This window comes from Sprattus sprattus (assembly GCF_963457725.1).
Source record: "Sprattus sprattus genome assembly, chromosome: 2".
In the NCBI taxonomy this organism is placed as follows: domain Eukaryota; kingdom Metazoa; phylum Chordata; class Actinopteri; order Clupeiformes; family Clupeidae; genus Sprattus; species Sprattus sprattus.
The window spans coordinates 10,727,651-10,745,150 of NC_137921.1; the positions used below are offsets into that span (position 1 = coordinate 10,727,651).

At 45.9% G+C, this 17,500-nt stretch overlaps 2 protein-coding genes across 4 annotated transcripts in view; one reads left to right on the forward strand and one right to left on the reverse strand.

Moving 5' to 3' along the window:
* fbxo25 (F-box protein 25) overlaps nucleotides 1-11,051 on the forward strand; it is a 17,748-nt gene extending 6,697 nt beyond the window's left edge. For 2 of the 3 annotated variants that reach the window (XM_080832714.1, XM_080832713.1), the window contains exons 3-11: nucleotides 2,448-2,551; nucleotides 2,812-2,861; nucleotides 3,167-3,259; nucleotides 3,932-4,025; nucleotides 5,876-6,060; nucleotides 6,314-6,496; nucleotides 7,837-7,980; nucleotides 9,022-9,048; nucleotides 9,939-11,051. In XM_080832714.1, the coding sequence (XP_080688840.1) occupies nucleotides 2,448-2,551; nucleotides 2,812-2,861; nucleotides 3,167-3,259; nucleotides 3,932-4,025; nucleotides 5,876-6,060; nucleotides 6,314-6,496; nucleotides 7,837-7,980; nucleotides 9,022-9,048; nucleotides 9,939-10,028 (970 nt within the window). In that variant the 3' untranslated portion in view covers nucleotides 10,029-11,051. The remainder of the gene's footprint in view (nucleotides 1-2,447; nucleotides 2,552-2,811; nucleotides 2,862-3,166; nucleotides 3,260-3,931; nucleotides 4,026-5,875; nucleotides 6,061-6,313; nucleotides 6,497-7,836; nucleotides 7,981-9,021; nucleotides 9,049-9,938) is intronic. The other variant, XM_080832715.1, reaches the window with a different exon arrangement.
* Nucleotides 11,052-13,839: 2,788 nt separating this feature from the next.
* Nucleotides 13,840-17,500, reverse strand: part of LOC308360190 (uncharacterized protein) — a gene marked incomplete at its 5' end in the record, with an annotated part of 17,296 nt that continues 13,635 nt past the window's right edge. Inside the window, one exon of the mRNA XM_080831976.1 lies at nucleotides 13,840-14,507. Coding sequence (XP_080688102.1) covers nucleotides 13,991-14,507 — 517 coding nt within the window. The 3' untranslated portion in view covers nucleotides 13,840-13,990. The remainder of the gene's footprint in view (nucleotides 14,508-17,500) is intronic.

Sequence of the window (17,500 nt, forward strand, 5' to 3'; positions counted from 1 at the left end):
GTGGAGTCATGTGCTGTGTAGCCATTAGGAGAGTGATGTGATATAATAAGCGCTGTTTGATCAAAGGAATCCATGCTATGTTTAAATGCCACTGGAATGTGGGCAGAGAGGGAGACCCTTTGAACTGGAGAACCTGTTCATGTCAGTGATGGAGTGCTGAGGAGGATAAAGGACTGAATCTCTTTTCAGGCTTCACTCACGAGTGAGATTAATCCTGGCCCGCACATGTGGTCCCACAAATGCGTAAGCACTGTCCCCATCTGTTGGATGCACTTGTCTCAATAGATTAATGCAGAGTCGGGGGCATTTAGGAAACAAGGGCCCCCCCATTACTAAAAGCACAATTCGGCTGGAATCTCCACCCAGTTTTGGTCGTCAAAATCAACACAAACGTATCTTGCACGTCTATATTTGAAGTTTGCTTCTACATTTTCTAAGTAACACTATGCAACAATTTGACACTTTTTAAGGTATGGTTTTATAGGCAATTAGTTTTGGTACCATCCTCAAATCATTTTGATAGCATATGGTCATGTGAAGGACATAAACACCTGTGTTCTTCCCACTAGCTAACGAGGATATGCACTATGTAGTTCTGTGTTCCAGGCTGAAACACACGGCAAAAATGGGAGAGCGCTTACACAGCATGGCATTGCCAGCTATACTGCCAAAAGACACCAGTTAGTGTGTTGGCATGCTTTTGTCAGTGTCAGCTGGGCTGTTGGTGGTGTTTGCAAGGTTTTTGCATGCCTTTTAGGTAGTTAGCTGGCTAGTTTTGGAACAGAACTACTTGTTGCTGCTTTGAGAGTCAAAGATCTCCATGGAATCTATTACATTATTTCATTCTGTGTTCATGACTTACCATGTGCTGATCAGAAGAAAGAGATGACTAGCTCATCAGGAGAACATGCTGACCTGTTTCAAAGTTTCATGATAGGTTTTTGCAATTGGGTAGGTTACTCTGGGTTTTGATACAAAATTAAAAGTCTTCAGTGAGATGCATCTTAATGCTTATCCCTGTTTGAAGGCCCTTACCTGGACTTGAAGATCTTTAGTTTCAGCCTTGCACTCTCAGGACTAAAATAACTCTCTTTGTGTTGAGTGTGATGCCCTGGTCTTGTGAGTGGCGTTTGTGTGTGCTACTGGTGTGTGTGTGTGTGTGAGTGGTGTGTGTGTGAGAATGGTGTGTGTTGCAAGTGTGTGTGTGTTAGTGGTGTGTGTATGAGAGAACTCTACTCGCATTGAGTGGATGCCCTGGTCTTGTGAGTGGCGCGTGTGTGTTACTGGTGTGTGTGTGTGTGTGTTAGTGGTTTGTATGTGAGAACTCAATTTGTGTTGAGTGTGATGCCCTGGTCTTGTGAGTGGCGGCACATTGGTGTGTGACGAGGTGGGATTTGGACAGCTGTAAATGAACTTCTCTGTTCCGTCTTAAACACTCCCGCGTGGGTTTATCACACACACACACACACACACACACACACACACACACCTCCAGGGCTGTGACCTAACTGAGTTGCATAAGCTCATTCAGCTAATGCTCTACCTGTTGGCCCACACCCTTTATACCATCTTTACCATGAACACACACGCATGTACAGTACACACACACGCACACACACACACGCACACATATACACACACGAACGCACACACGCACATACACATGCATTTACACACATGCACATACAGTACATACGCACAAACGCGCACGCAAACACACACACAGACACAGACACACACACACACACATCTACCAGCTCAGGTGTTCTTTCAAGTATTGTCAGTGTGATGAATTCAGACATACACACAGAAACTCTCATGCAAGAGAGTAAAAATAGGCTCCATCAGACTGCATGCCATGTGAATGCTACTGTGTCACTGGTCGCGTGGTGCAGACTGCAGTTACTCATAATCAACACAAGTCATTTGATTCTGCTATGAGTAATCCAGACCTTTTCATGCTGGACAGGCCAGTAGCACTCCAACCAGTAGACTTAAACACCTCTGAAAATACGTATGTTGTAATGACTTTCCCAGTCAACTGTAGTGTACATATTCACTTATATAGCATCAGTATGCAAGACAACTCTTGAGTGACGACCGACCACATTTGGTTATAGTTCTACACTGGTTTATTTCTTAATGCACACATCTACTATTAAACATAGCATAGCATCCCCTACTAGTGTGCTGTGTCAATGCTATTACCAATACATCACATATGTCTTAGTAATAGATTGTCACTGATGACTGATGACCGCTGTGTGCTTGAGCAGAGTTGTGACTAAATGATGGATTCATATGTTTGTGTGTGTTTGTGGTGTGAGTGGTATGTGTGGGTGTGTCTCTGGGTGTGGGTGTGTGTTTGTTTGTTTTTGGTCTGCTTCTCTCTTAAAACATTGTCCATCCCCCTTTTTCCATCCCTCTTTTTTCTCTCTTTCCATCAGGTTGTGCGATGAAAACAAAGAAAACGTGTACGTGGGAAACGTCTGTGAAGTGGCCGCCAAGAAGAGGAAGAAGGACTTGTTAAACAACAACACCAAGACACAGTGTAAGTGCACCTTCGGCCATCTTGCTTTCCCATCATGCCTCTGTACTTTGGAGGGGATTTCCACGGCATCTCCCTCCAGCCAGGGGCTTTGGTTCAAGGCCTGTAAATTTCACCAGAGCAAACACACAGTTGGGTCCCAGTTGGGTTTGCCTGTTTATTTTTTTTTGGTGTGTGTGTTTTTTAGTGGTCTGGAAGCGTATTGATCACATTACTCTCTCTCTGTCTCTCTCTCTCTCTCTCTCTTTCTCTCTTCTTCTCAGTCTTCTATCAAGAGAAGTGGATCTACGTGCAGAAGGAGAGTACGAGAGAGGTGAGTTGATGAGCATCCTGTTCATATGATTACTTGTGTGTGTGTGTGTGTGTGTGTGTGGGGGGGGGGTTCTTCTCTTGAGAATGCAGTTCCTTAAGGTCACTGGATTTGCATGACAGTTAGAGGAGTATTGTTATGAAGTAATGGTTGGGGTGGAGAGGGATGATTTCTCAGAAAGGGTGATTAAATTCAGCCCCGCCGTGATTAGAACGATTGCCATAACCACCCACTATTTGATTTCCTCACTCCATGTTGTGCTCTGGTGTTCTCTTCCTTGACGGGTCATTGCTGTGTTTGTTTTGCAGAGACATGGCTACTGTACGCTGGGTGAGGCCTTCAACCGGTTAGACTTCTCCAGCGCCATCCAGGACGTGCGGCGGTTCAACTATGTGGTGAAGGTAGGTACCCTCCCTCCTCTTCCTCTGTGGGCTTTCTGCTTCCTTCTAGCGTTCAGGTCCTCTTCCTCCTAGCGTTCAGGTCCTCTTCCTCTTAGCGTTCAGGTCCTCTTCCTCTTCCTCTTAGCGTTCAGGTCATCTTCCTCTTAGCGTTCAGGTCCTATTCCTCTTCCTCTTCGCGTTCAGGTCCTCTTCCTCTTCCTCTTAGCGTTCAGGTCCTCTTCCTCTTAGCGTTCAGGTCCTCTTCCTCTTCGTGTTAAGGTCCTGTTCCTCTTAGCGTTCAGGTCCTCTTCCTCTTCCTCTTAGCGTTCAGGTCCTCTTCCTTCTTCCTCTTAGCGTCCAGGTCCTCTTCCTCTTAGCGTTCAGGTCCTCTTCCTCTCCCTCTTAGCGTTCAGGTCCTCCTCTTCCTCTCCCTCTTAGCGTTCAGGTCCTCTTCCAGTATCCGCTCTGCAGGGCCTCTGTAGCTCTCGTTCTATCAAGTTATCATAAATGTAAATGCTGTTAAGATGTGTGCTCTGATCTCCAAATGATCTTAATTGCTGCGCTGACTTAACATATAAGAGGTTTCTTTCATAAGAGTTTCTATTACAGTGGAGCATCAAATATCTCTATCTCTCTTTCCCCCTTTCTCTCTCTCTCACTCTCTCTCTTTTTCTCTCTTTCTCTCTCTCTCAGCTCCTGCAGCTAATCGCTCGTTCCCAGCTGACGTCCCTGAGTGGCGCAGCCCAGAAGAACTACTTCAACGTGCTGGAAAAGATCATCAAGAAAGGTAAGAGACTGTCTGTGTCTGTGTCTGTGTCTGTGTCTGTGTCTGTGTCTGTGTCTGTGTCTGTGTCTGTGTCTGTGTCTGTGTTGGGAAGATCATCAAGAAAGATTAGCCTGACTGGCACTGTGGATATGTTTGATGTCATGAGATTTACCACAGTTTACACTACTGCTTTGTTTAAGTAGTAATATTAATAATAATAATAATAATAATAAGGGTAAACATAGATGATAGAGTAAATGTGCAATAAATATCTTTGATCCAAACAGGTGATGACAAATACAGTAGCCTTCCAAAGAAAGGTCAGGAAGAAAGTCAGTAGCCTTCCATCCAACTCATTTTGTGTTTTAGGAAAAGAGTCTATGTACATTTCCATCTGCTGTGTTTTGCAAATTCAAAATGGAATCTTGTCTAATCAAGGGAGGAGTTGTGAACAGCTGTGGGCTCAAAACTACTTCTGGGCAACTTTAACAGAAGCATGTTATAGAATCTCAACAAATGTAATTTGATGCGAACAAACCCACTTCCATCAACCTTGTCGCATTATACCCTGTGCGAATCAGGAGTTAATCCACCCCCCTCTAGCGAAATCAATTTCTTATTGCAAATGTTAAGCTTTTCCATGCAGGATTTGTTATTGGAATGGTCAAAATTCACATTCAAAAGTTGGGAGGAAACCCAGCATATCGGTAGATCTGAGCGAGAGAGAGAGAGAGAGAGAGTCCACGAGCAGGAGGGAGAGAGAAAGACAAAGAGAGAAAGAGAAAGAGAAAGGATTAGGAAGATGATGTTAGCTGGGGGACTGTAGCTGGGTGAGTGTTGTTGTTGTTGGCCGGCGGTGGAGGAGCATTAATCCTGAGGCACCTCTGGTCTGACGGCGTGCCCATGATTGAGGCGGGGGCTTATGGGCAGGAGGGCCGGGCCGGGCCGAACCCACAGGCTGACTGCTGGCCAGACCCCAGGGACCAAACCCAGCAGCAGACGTCAACCAGCCCCCACACCACAGCATTCCTCTCAAACTCCCTCTAATCTTCCTACTCTTCTCTGTTCTCTCTCTCTCACTCTCTCTCTCGCTGAGTTTCTCTATCTCTCTGTGCTTGTGTCTTTTTTATGTGCTGTCTTTAAGTCAACCCATACTGCATGCATTTCCATGCAGGGTGTGGGTCTTCCTTCCTTCCTTCCTGTTCTCTGTGTCTTCTTTTACCGTTTTTGTTTCTGTCTTCTCTTCCTTCCTCTTTCCGTCGCCTCTGACATGAAAAGCGATCGTGTAAATTTCGAGGCTCTCGGGTCATGCTTGACGGCGTCACTGGATCTCTCCCTACCCCCCCAGGCCGCAGAGGCTTCAGACCAGAGCATTATGGGCTGTCTGAGATTACTGGGTTCTGAATACTGGGCGGAACAAAGTGACAAACCCGTCTCAGCCAGTCTCATTCCTGCCTTTCCTCCGATCTAGACCTTTCTTTTTCCGATTTGACCTTCACTGATCAAACTAAAGACTCTTTTTTTTTTTTTTTTTTTGAGATACAAACAGTCATGACTCTGGATGAGTTCCTCTGTATCATTTCAAAACATGAGACTATGAAACAACTCAAAGTCTTAAAGCAAGGAAACTTAAACCACCAAAACCATGAAACTCAAACCCACGAGTAATGGCACTCCCCACTTAACTCTGCCTGGGTACTTGAGCCCATGCAGTAGAAAGCCAAGAGGGACAGTTACACATCAGCTTCACTGCTGGTTTTGTACGATGGCACTATTTTAAGACCTTCTAGCTTGACGGCAAAATTGCTGCACAATTTAGATGACTCAAATTGCAAGCTGAATGGAGGTTTTTGTTTTCTGATCGGGCGCAGTGTTGGACGACCAGCAGAACCCGCGGCTGATTAAAGACCTGCTGCAGGACCTCAGCTCCACGCTGTGCACACTCATCAGGGAGGTTGGCAAGTCAGTGCTGGTCGGGAACATCAACATCTGGGTCTGTCGCCTGGAGACCATTCTCATCTGGCAACAGCAGCTTAGCAACCTGCAGATTCCAAAGGTAACCCCGTGTTAATCTACACTACAGTATCTGTCATTTAAAAGTCCATCCATCCATCCATTTTCTTGCGTTTCTAGGTATTTCACACTTCACTTATTCACGTATTTATATGTAGATTGTTTTGCTGATATGAATGAGAGCGGTCATCTTGGTGTTTTGACCAGTGACTGTTAGGCGTGATGGGTAACTCTGTGTCCTCATCACCACGGTAACCACATGTGTCCACATCACCACGTTCTATCTGCTTTTTCAGCAACTGACCAGTGGGATGACCATCAGTGACTTACCACTGCACATGCAGAACAACATTTTGTACAAGTTCTCAGATGCCTCTGACATCATCAACCTGGGCCAGGCCACACCCACTTTGCATATGCTCAGTGAGGACCGGCATCTGTGGAAAAAGCTGTGCAAGTTTCACTTCGCCGAGAAACAGGTAGGCATCTATAGCCCCATCAGCTTCAAATAGGCTTGTCTTAGTGATAGTGAGTGCAAGGACACTATCATTATAAGGAGACATATGCCTGTTTCACAAGTCCAAAATAGGACTTGCCCAGAACAACAGCCTAACGTGCGTGTGTGTGTCCATCAGTCCTGGATGTAGTCTAGAAAATGATCACAGGCTTTTTTTGTGACATGTGGTTTCTCTGTAGAAATACTGGTGTGACATGGATCATGCCTGTGTTGCATGGTGTTTTAAGCTGAAATCCATAGTGAGTTAAGAAGTCTTGTATCGGCACAGTCACACCAAAGCCGCAACCAAAGCCGCAACCTGTACGTCTACCACGGGCTGAGCTCCAGGCATTAATACAGAAATGGTCATACTCAGTTTGACCACCAGGGAGCTCTAAATGCACACAGAATTTATTTTCAGCCTGAGGTGTTGAAGTGTGATCAGCCATTTGTTGGCTCTCCCAAGCCTCCCTGATAGGCCGAAGCAGAGGGATCAGAATGCCTGTTTGGGGGAAGGGCTTGTTGGTTGCCCTGTTTCAAACATTGAAGATTGAGGAATTTAATTAATTTCATGTAATACGTTTAAATTGGTACGATTTGTTTCCGCACACCTTCCTCAGCCTTAAACCCCCCCCCCCCCCGGGATAAACAATGCGATCTGACCCAGACGAGAACATTTAGGCCAGTTAGATTATACAGATTTAGGCTTAATCGAACTAGTTCAAGAGCCTCCTTGGAAAAAAGCTTGGTCATTGAGGTTGAGTAGGAAATATTTACTGAAGGTCATGGTGTGTTTTGTCTTAAGGCCCGCTGTGTTTACTGGAGTACCTGTGTTGACTGTAGTACCCTGTGTTGACTGTAGTACCCTGTGTTGACTGGAGTACCTGTGTTGACTGGAGTACCCTGTGTTGACTGGAGTACCCTGTGTTGACTGTAGTACCCTGTGTTGACTGGAGTACCCTTTGTTGACTGGAGTACCTGTGTTGACTGTAGTACCCTTTGTTGACTGGAGTATCTGTGTTGACTGGAGTACCCTGTGTTGACTGGAGTACCCTGTGTTGACTGGAGTACCCTGTGTTGACTGGAGTACCTGTGTTGACTGTAGTACCCTGTGTTGACTGTAGTACCTGTGTTGACTGGAGTATCTGTGTTGACTGTAGTACCTGTGTTGACTGGAGTATCTGTGTTGACTGGAGTATCTGTGTTGACTGTAGTACCTGTGTTGACTGGAGTACCTGTGTTGACTGGAGTATCTGTGTTGACTGTAGTACCCTGTGTTGACTGGAGTACCTGTGTTGACTGGAGTACCTGTGTTGTGTGTAGTTTTGCAGACACCTGGTACTGTCTGAGAAGGGGCACGTGGACTGGAAGCTCATGTACTTCACACTGCAGAAGTACTACCCCAAGAAAGAGCAGTACGGCGACACCCTCCACTTCTGCAAACACTGCAGCATCCTCTTCTGGAAGGTACTTTCCCCTCTTCTTTTCTCTCCTCTCATTTCTTCAGGACTCATTGCCCCTCTCACTTTTCTCCCTCTCTCTCTTTCTCTATTTCGCTCTCTCTCTTTCTCTCTCTTCCTTCTTTCTCCTTCTCCTCTTACCCCTTTTCTCCCCATCTCTCTCACACACTCTCTCTCTCTCTCCCCCTCTCTCTCTTCCTCTCTCTCTCCCTTCTTTCTCCTTCTCTTCTTACCCCTTCCCTCCTCCCCTGGTCCCTCTTATGGCCTCCTCAGCTCTCCACTTACCTCCTTCCTCACCTCTCCTTCCTACTCCCCTTATACCCCCCCCCCCCCAGTTTCTCTCTCACTTTAGTCCCTTTGTTTCCTTCCTGTCGGCTCTGCTCCCCTGTACCACTCTGTCTTTGTTAGCGCTCAAGCTAAGTCTCTTCACAATGCGTTCCTTATGTGTGGAGGACTGTGGGCTAGCGCTCATGACGCACGGAGTGGATTACCTGCTAAAGCTACGGCTAATGATCGTGTGCTAACAACCTTAATGAAATTCCTCATGCCCAGCCAAGGATTAAGAGAAGGGGCAAACTCTAGCAGATCAGAGCCCTCACGCTCTCTTTCCATCTCTCTCTCGCTCTCTCTCTCTGTCTCTCTCTGTCTCTCTCTCTTTTTTTTTTTTTTTTTTTTTTTTTTTTTTTACTTCTGTCCCTCTCCAGCCAGAGAAGGCAATGGGTCATTAGTGATTATTCTGCCTGGAAGTGCTGCAGTATGGCCTGCCCTGAGCCACATTATGCCAACAAACACAGGATTTATTTTAGACATTACATGAGTAATAAAGGCTGATCAATCACTGGTTGGCCATTATTGTCACATTACCAGTCCTTTCATGAAGCAGGCTTATGAATATTAATGAGTTGTGTTCATGATTTCTTTCTTTAGTTGAATTCCCCTCCCCTGCTAAAAGACCTGCCTCCCTTATTTTTCTTGTAACCTTTGACCTTTAAACTCTCCCAACCATGTTACTTCCTTCCTTCCTGCTCCTCCCCCGATGTCCGAGCAGGACCGGCACCTGGCTTTGCTCTTCAAGGTACACACTCAGTCCTTTCTGGCCCTTTTCTGGGGGGGATTTTTGTGTCTTCGCCTCTTCGGCTATCGCTTTTTTCCTCTCCGTCGATGTCGCTTCACCCTTTCTCTCTCATTTTCATGATTACCCATCCAGGTCTCATCAGGTCAATCATTCCATTAGTCTGATTAGGCATGTAGTATCTTAGATTTTTGGTCCACATGAGAACATTCAGTCACTGCCTCCATGTATGACTCCTACTCACTCATCCGTCCTGTCCTCCATGTATGACACCTAGTCACTCATCTGTTCTGTCCTCAGTGTTTGACTCCTAGTCCCTCATCCGTCCTGTCCTCCATGTATGACTCCTACTCACTCATCCGTCCTGTCCTCCATGTATGACACCTAGTCACTCATCTGTTCTGTCCTCAGTGTTTGACTCCTAGTCCCTCATCCGTCCTGTCCTCCATGTATGACTCCTAGTCCCTCATCCGTCCTGTCCTCCATGTATGACTCCTACTCACTCATCCGTCCTGTCCTCCATGTATGACTCCTAGTCCCTCATCCGTCCTGTCCTCCATGTATGACTCCTACTCACTCATCCGTCTTGTCCTCCATGTATGACTCCTACTCACTCATCTATCCTGTCCTTCACTGACGCTCTGCTCTCTCCCCCAGTCAAACTCCTGCTCTGGTCAGGTGTGCTATATGTGTACACTGAACTTGCTCATAAATGATCCACTCAATAACAAAATCATCGCCCTAATAATGAATATCATCGTTACACTCAATGGATAGATAGATAACGCACACTATTGGTATATGTTTACACACACACACACACACACACACACACACACACACACACAGAGAGACAGATTTTGCTAGTGTAACAAAGCTTCTCTCTTCACCAGGACTCCGGACATCCCTGCACGGCCAACGACCCAGACAACTGCCTCATGCCGGTGTCACCTCAGCACTTCATAGACCTCTTCAAGTTCTAGAGGCGTCAGGAATGCGCTCCAAAAGAAAACTAACAAACTGTCTAGGACTGTTCTGATCTCCCTTCTGGAACCTTCTCTCACCTCTTGCTACATATGTCCATGGACAGGGGAGAAAACAAAAAGCCTTTCTCTGTGTACAATGTATGTGTCCGGGTGTGGTTTTTGTGTGTGTCTGTGTGTCTGTGTGTCTGTGTGTGTGTGTGTGTGTGTGTGTGTGTGTGTGTCTGTGTGTCTGTGTCTGTGTGTCTGTGCGTGCATTTGCAATTTGCATTTTTTATTTTTTTTTTTCACCCAAACTTTTAAGGGCTTAATAGAATGATGTCATTTGGGATCACTGATACGATTGTGTCTGTTACACACCACATCATGTAACCTGACATTGAGCAGGGGAAGAAAGGATGTGTGTTTGTTACACACCACATCATGTTACCTGACATTGAGCAGGGGAAGAAAGGATGTGAGAGGAGAAGGACTTCAGTATGAATACGACTGGAGGGATATCGCCAAGGCAACAGCTGGACTTATAATGAGGAGTCTCATTTGGGAGAGATGACTCTTTCATGATCTCGTACGGCAGGAGGTCCTGACTGTCAGTGTCACCTTCCTGACATTGACTATTTTAATTGTTATTCAAATATTATGATATAATTATTGTTATTATGACAATTTTTTTTGTTGTTTCCATTAGTTATCGGATGCACGCGAAAGGGTAGCTGGTAGGTCTATGTTTACGTTCGTTCTTCTGTAGCTGTGCTGGGCAAAAAGCCGTCAACACTAAAAACTAAACTGAAAAGGTTTGTGCATTTGCCATACAAAAATAGCCACAATGCTGAAAATTTCATACACTTTTTTTCATATCTGTTGTGAAGGTAGAGAAAACGAACTGAAACAGCACTATTTATGAAAGTGAGTATTTTATATCCTTGTTCTGGGTTTTGTGTAATGTAATTATCATTCCAAATATTGATGCTTATCTGTATGGGAAAAAAAATATGACGGAAAACGTTGGTAATGTCATGCATTTGCAGGAATAGGTTTACTATAGTAATAAAAAAACCTCTGATAGTTGAGCAGACTCAGTTGTATTGATACAGGCAAGTGGATATTCTCTTTCATAACCAAAGTGGTCCTTTACCAGGGAATCAAACCTGATGTTGTAAAATGATGTTAGTGTCTGATTGTGTACACCCCTGAACTGAACTGCATACGAAAGCAAAGGGTGGCATTCAGTGGTTTTGTGAATGGAGTAATGTAGAAAACATGACTATGTGATCCACCCGATATCACGCTTGATTTTGTAAGCAAAGCTCATTGGACTTTCTACATTGACTTCTGGTACGTCTGGAGACATACTCGTCCTATGTACTCAAGCTCTACGTCAGAGGCTCATCTGAAGTGTGGGGGCGTGGTGAAGCACGAGGAGGCGTAGCGCTCCTGTCAACCTACGACATGAATGGTTGAACTCACATGAAATATGTAATCCTGCTAAATCATGCACCTGGAAATGGCCCCATCAAGCTTCACCAACTGCTTAGCAGGAATTAGCCCATAATTTAATGTGTGTGTGTGTGTGTGTGTGTGTGTGTGTGTGTGTGTGTGTGTGTGTGTACACACCTACAGGATCACAATGAAACTTCTACACTGCTGTGTGTGTGTGTGTGTGTGTGTGTGTGTGTGTGTGTGTGTGTGTGTGTGTGTGTGTACACCTGTAGGATCACAATGACACTACTACACTGCTGTGTGTGTGTTAGTACACCTGTAGGATCACAATGCTACAGGCAAGGATGTGGATGACTAAACAGCTGATCCTAGATCAGATCCAGATCTCACCTGAACGCTCACCTCTGCTCAGGCCGGTTGTGACCACCCTACATGTGTGTGAGGGGACAGGTGATGACTGAGGGCTGGACAGGAGAAGCTGTGCTTTAACACCCTACATGTGTGTGTGAGGGGACAGGTGATGACTGAGGGCTGGACAGGAGAAGCTGTGCTTTAACACCCTATATGTGTGTGTGTGAGGGGACAGGTGAAGCTGTGCTTTAACACCCTGCATGTGTGTGAGGGAACAGGTGATGACTGAGGGCTGGACAGGTGAGGCTGTGCTTTGACACCTTACATGTGTGTGTGAGGGAACAGGTGATGACAGAGGGCTGGACAGGTGAAGCTGTGCTTTAACACCTTACATGTGTGTGTGAGGGGACAGGTGAAGCTGTGCTTTAACACCCTACATGTGTGTGAGGGAACAGGTGATGACTGAGGGCTGGACAGGTGAAGCTGTGCTTTGACACCTTACATGTGTGTGTGAGGGAACAGGTGATGACAGAGGGCTGGACAGGTGAAGCTGTGCTTTAACACCTTACATGTGTGTGTGAGGGGACAGGTGATGACTGAGGGCTGGACAGGTGAAGCTGTGCTTTAACACCCTACATGTGTGTGTGAGGGGACAGCAGGTGATGATTGAGGGCTGGACAGGTGAAGCTGTGTGTGGTTGACAGTGTGAAGGATGACATTGAGCAAGACTGAAGAGTTGGACTTTATTTGACAACCCTGATTTTGCCGTACAGACACTCTCAGACTAAAAACTCAGTAGCCTTGCTAAGACACAACTTGCCAGAGGAATTAAACTCCTAAAACTGCCCTCAAGAAAACATGTGCAGAGAAGAGAAACAAATCAGAACAGACAAACCAAACCAAATAAAGTGGACGAAATGTCAAAAAAAGTGTAACAGTTTGGGGAAAAATGAGGGTCAGAATGAGGGTCAGAGTTTAAGACTTTTACAGACATAGAGCAACGGGAAAGCACTGACAGTTGTTTTGTTCTCATTTCATATTACACATCACCAGCAATCCAGTGAAGTTTACTTATTCTCTCTATCATACATTTTAGGTATCATAAAATAGCTCTTTCTCAAACACAATGCACATCATACATTTAAGTTTCATTATTGTCATAAAACAGTGAGGATCATTAAAGTCGCTTTAAGAAATATGTAATCAACAAAATTGCTGACCATGGCCAGGCCAACACAGCCCAGACACTGCTTTAGGGCCGACACAATCAGCCTCCAACAGTTCTAAATAATACCATCACAAGCTTGATAAAGCAGACAATGACTGCTGAAGCCAACAACGACTAGAACAGGAGAATGTACTCGCCCTTACAGTCACTTCGAGCTAAAGAATGTCATTAAGATTGAAATATAGCATATATGAACATGAATAATGAACACAAATTTAGGTTAGCAAATACTCTCACATTCATTCTTTCGCTCCTTATGTCGTTCTAATCCACGGCCATATTAGAGCCAATTTAAGACATTAGCTTTAAGAAAGTCGTTTTATGGACTGCAGGGAGTTGTTTGTTTGTTTGTTTTGGTTGTTTATTTGTATTCTTCATCCCCTCTTCTTTGGCCATGACATTCGGTCCAGTGTACACGCAGGGTTACTTCAGGTCATTTATGTAGAACAACACAAGACTATGTAAAGATTACTTCAGTGTTTTATAATACCCCCCACCCCCATGCAAATGCACATGCGCACGCACACACACACATCACGCACACACAAACACACACACTCTTGCACTCGCCCACCCAGTCTCAACTCCTACAACCAGCAACATTTAGGTCCTGGTCTTGGGAGGCCCCTTTTCCAAAGAGTCCCACTAAATCCTTCCTCTGGCCTCAGACAACACTGGTGGAGCTGCTTCAGCTAAGGCACTTCTCACCACCACCACCACCACCACCAAGGCATCAGGAATGTATTTGGCAAAAAAGCTCCGTGCAAAAGGGGCCCCACCAAGATCTGGAGCTGTCTGTGTAAGCCGCTGTGATGTCTGCTCTGCCAGAGGCAAACCTTTTCAACTTCAGGTTCAGACACACATACCCTGCTACAGAACATGCAGAGGGCTGCTGTGTGTGGAGGGGTGGGTGGGGTGGTGTGGTAGGGGCAGTCATGTCCATTCATTTAAGCCCCTCCCACATGTTCTCTGACACGCTGCCGTGGCTCCTCCTCCTGATGCCCGCCGCCAGCTTGCCCCTGGCGCGAGCGGCCCACCGGATGGCGCTGCCCGCTCCCAGACCGGCCCCAGAGCCCTCCCGCTGGGCAGTGCAGTCTGCCAGGCTGGCATAGCTCCAGTCCTCCAGTGTCACCCCGGCTCTCCAGGAGGGCAGAGAGAGAGACAGCGGGGCGGAGAGAGGAGAGGCGGAGAGAGGGGAGGAGGAGAGAGGGGAAGAGAGAGGGGACAAGAGAGGGAGGGGAGGGGAGGGAGAAGTGGGGACGTCTTCCTTTATTTCCCCCTTCTGCGGTTCGTTTTCGTCTCCCGGTTCGTCGGGCAGTCGTGGCGGCTCCCAGCCCTCCATCTTGTCCATTTTGCGGGTCGGGGTGATCTGCCGCATCGTCATGGTGATGCTGTCCCAGAAGCGCTTGTCCTTCTCACGGTCCTGTGGCTTGGCACTACGATCCTCCTCCTTGTTCTTCCTGCGCAGAACAAAAACACATACATCAGGTCCAGAACATTAGAACAAAACACAAACATCAGGTCCAGAACATTAGAACAAAAAACAAACATAAGGTCCAGAACATTAGAACAAAACACATACATCAGGTCCAGAACATTATAACAAAACACAAACATCAGGTCCAGAACATTAAAGGGTCACAACTCAAAGACAACAGAAATCATACATAAAATAGGAGAATTTGTCAGATCTCAACCAATGAACATCAGAGTCAAACAGATCAGGTGTCCATATCGTTAGCGGAAAATCAGATCTCAAACATTAATAAACATTAACGGAGTCCAAGACTATAACTAAGACCCAACAGACGAAAGAACTCAACGACTTCATCATTCCTAGACATATGAAGTAAATAGAAACAATAGAGGTCATCCAGAGGTCATAACTGAATCAGGACATAAGTACAGGAGAAAGCCTGGGTCACGTACTGGCTGTCACATAACAACATATGCATCAAATCAGCATTAAGGAGAAACAGGATGTGATCACGCCAAGGAAAAGGGAAACTCAAAACAAATATTCACGTCACATAAAATACCACAGCCATTGTATATGGGTTAATTAACGATGGGAACAATGTCAAGAGCTACTGAACTGTGATTGTGTGAGTGTGTATGTGTGTTTGTGTGTGTGTGTGTGTGTGTGTGTGTGTGTGTGTGTGTGAGTATGTGTGTGTGTGTGTGTGTGTGTGTGTGTGTGTGTGTGTGTGTGTGTGTGTGTGTGTGTGTGTGTGTGTGTGGGAGAGGAAAGCAGGGGTTTCCATCCCATCCACCCTGTACAGGTTAATGACATGTATTGTTGCTGTCAGGAAGAGGTTAACACACACAAACCCCTCACCGCTCTTGTAGCTGGGCATGCTTGTTCCAGCCGCCTATCAAAAACAGGAAAACACTGAGCCCTACACAAGCATACAATGCTTGCTCTCTCGCTTTCACTCTCTCAATTCTCTCTCTCGCTCTCTCAAGTCTCTCTTTCTCACTTACTTCTGTCTTTACTTCAATTTGGATAAACGCTAAATAAAGAAATAAAGTGCAGTACAGGTAAAGTATACTTTTTTTGTCAGTATGCTTCTCTCTGGTAATCAAACCCATGACCTTGGTGTTCTTGCCACCTTACTCAAACCATGGTGCTACAGGAACCCTCCAATCACCTGCCACCTTACTCAAACCATTGTGCTACAGGAACCCTCCAATCACCTGCCACCTTACTCAAACCATTGTGCTACAGGAACCCTCCAATTACCTGCCACCTTACTCAAACCATGGTGCTACAGGAACCCTCCAATTACCTGCCACTTTACTCAACCCATGGTGCTACAGGAACCCTCCAATCACCTGCGCTCTTTTCAGTCAGTCTGTCTGACTGTACCTGTCACGTCTCTCTTTTCCCTCTGTCTGTCTGTCTGTCTGTCTGTCTGTCTGTCTGTCTGTCTGTCTGTCACGTCTCCCTTTTCCATCTGTCTGTCTGTCTGTCTGTCTGTCTGACTGACTGTACCTGTCACGTCTCTCTTTTCTGTCTGTCTGTATCTGTCACGTCTCTCTTTTCCATCTGTCTGTCTGTCACGTCTCTCTTTTCCGTCTGTCTGACTATATCTGTCACGTCTCTCTTTTCCCTCTGTCTGTCTGTCTGTCTGTCTGTCTGTCTGTCTGTCACGTCTCCCTTTTCCATCTGTCTGTCTGTCTGTCTGTCTGTCTGACTGACTGACTGTACCTGTCACGTCTCTCTTTTCTGTCTGTCTGTATCTGTCACGTCTCTCTTTTCCATCTGTCTGTCTGTCACGTCTCTCTTTTCCGTCTGTCTGACTATATCTGTCACGTCTCTCTTTTCTGTCTGTCTGACTGTACCTGTCACGTCTCTCTTTCCTGTCTGTCTGACTGTATCGGTCACGTCTCTCTTTTCTGTCTGTCTGACTGTACCTGTCACGTCTCTCTTTCCTGTCTGTCTGACTGTATCGGTCACGTCTCTCTTTTCTGTCTGTCTGACTGTACCTGTCACGTCTCTCTTTCCTGTCTGTCTGACTGTATCGGTCACGTCTCTCTTTTCTGTCTGTCTGACTGTACCTGTCACGTCTCTCTTTCCTGTCTGTCTGACTGTATCGGTCACGTCTCTCTTTTCTGTCTGTCTGACTGTACCTGTCACGTCTCTCTTTCCTGTCTGTCTGACTGTATCGGTCACGTCTCTCTTTTCTGTCTGTCTGACTGTACCTGTCACGTCTCTCTTTCCTGTCTGTCTGACTGTACCTGTCACGTCTCTCTTTCCTGTCTGTCTGACTGTACCTGTCACGTCTCTCTTTCCTGTCTGTCTGACTGTATCTGTCTCATCTCTCTTTTCTACTCCCTCCCTTAGCAGAGTTGTTTTAAAGGCCGGCGTTCCTGAGCTTATGTCATCTTTGCCCTTTGTCTGAGGCCCGCTGCCTAATCCCACGGCTATCTCTCAGTCTCACAGTCGGCCAGTCTAAACCTCTCCGCCAAACAAGTGCCAGCTCCTCTCGCTAAATGCCTGGCCATCGAACGTCGTGACGTAAGTTAAGTGAGTCAGGACACAGACTGTTTATCGCAGCAGAGTACCTAAGAAGAAAGTGTATATCTGTGTGTGTGTGTGTGTGTGTGTGTGTGTGTGTGTGTGTGTGTAGTAAGTGTCTTCAAGAATGAGTGTGTCTGCAGGAATGAGCAAATATGGTGCATTCCAGGACAATGTCACATTTCTGAGATGTATAAAAAAGGGCATTACAAAAACCCACACAGTTAACCCAACGATTATATATGAACAATCTAAAATAAAATGGTTACATGTTTAACCTCATAGTAATTATAGTAATCATACTAACAACAGAAAGCTGTGTCACTATCAAAATACTTCTGGACTGCACTGCGCACATTGCCCCGCATAAACACATAGCAATGTATGCAGCATTTCAGTGGAAGTATGCACTTAGAATATGTGTGAGGTGAT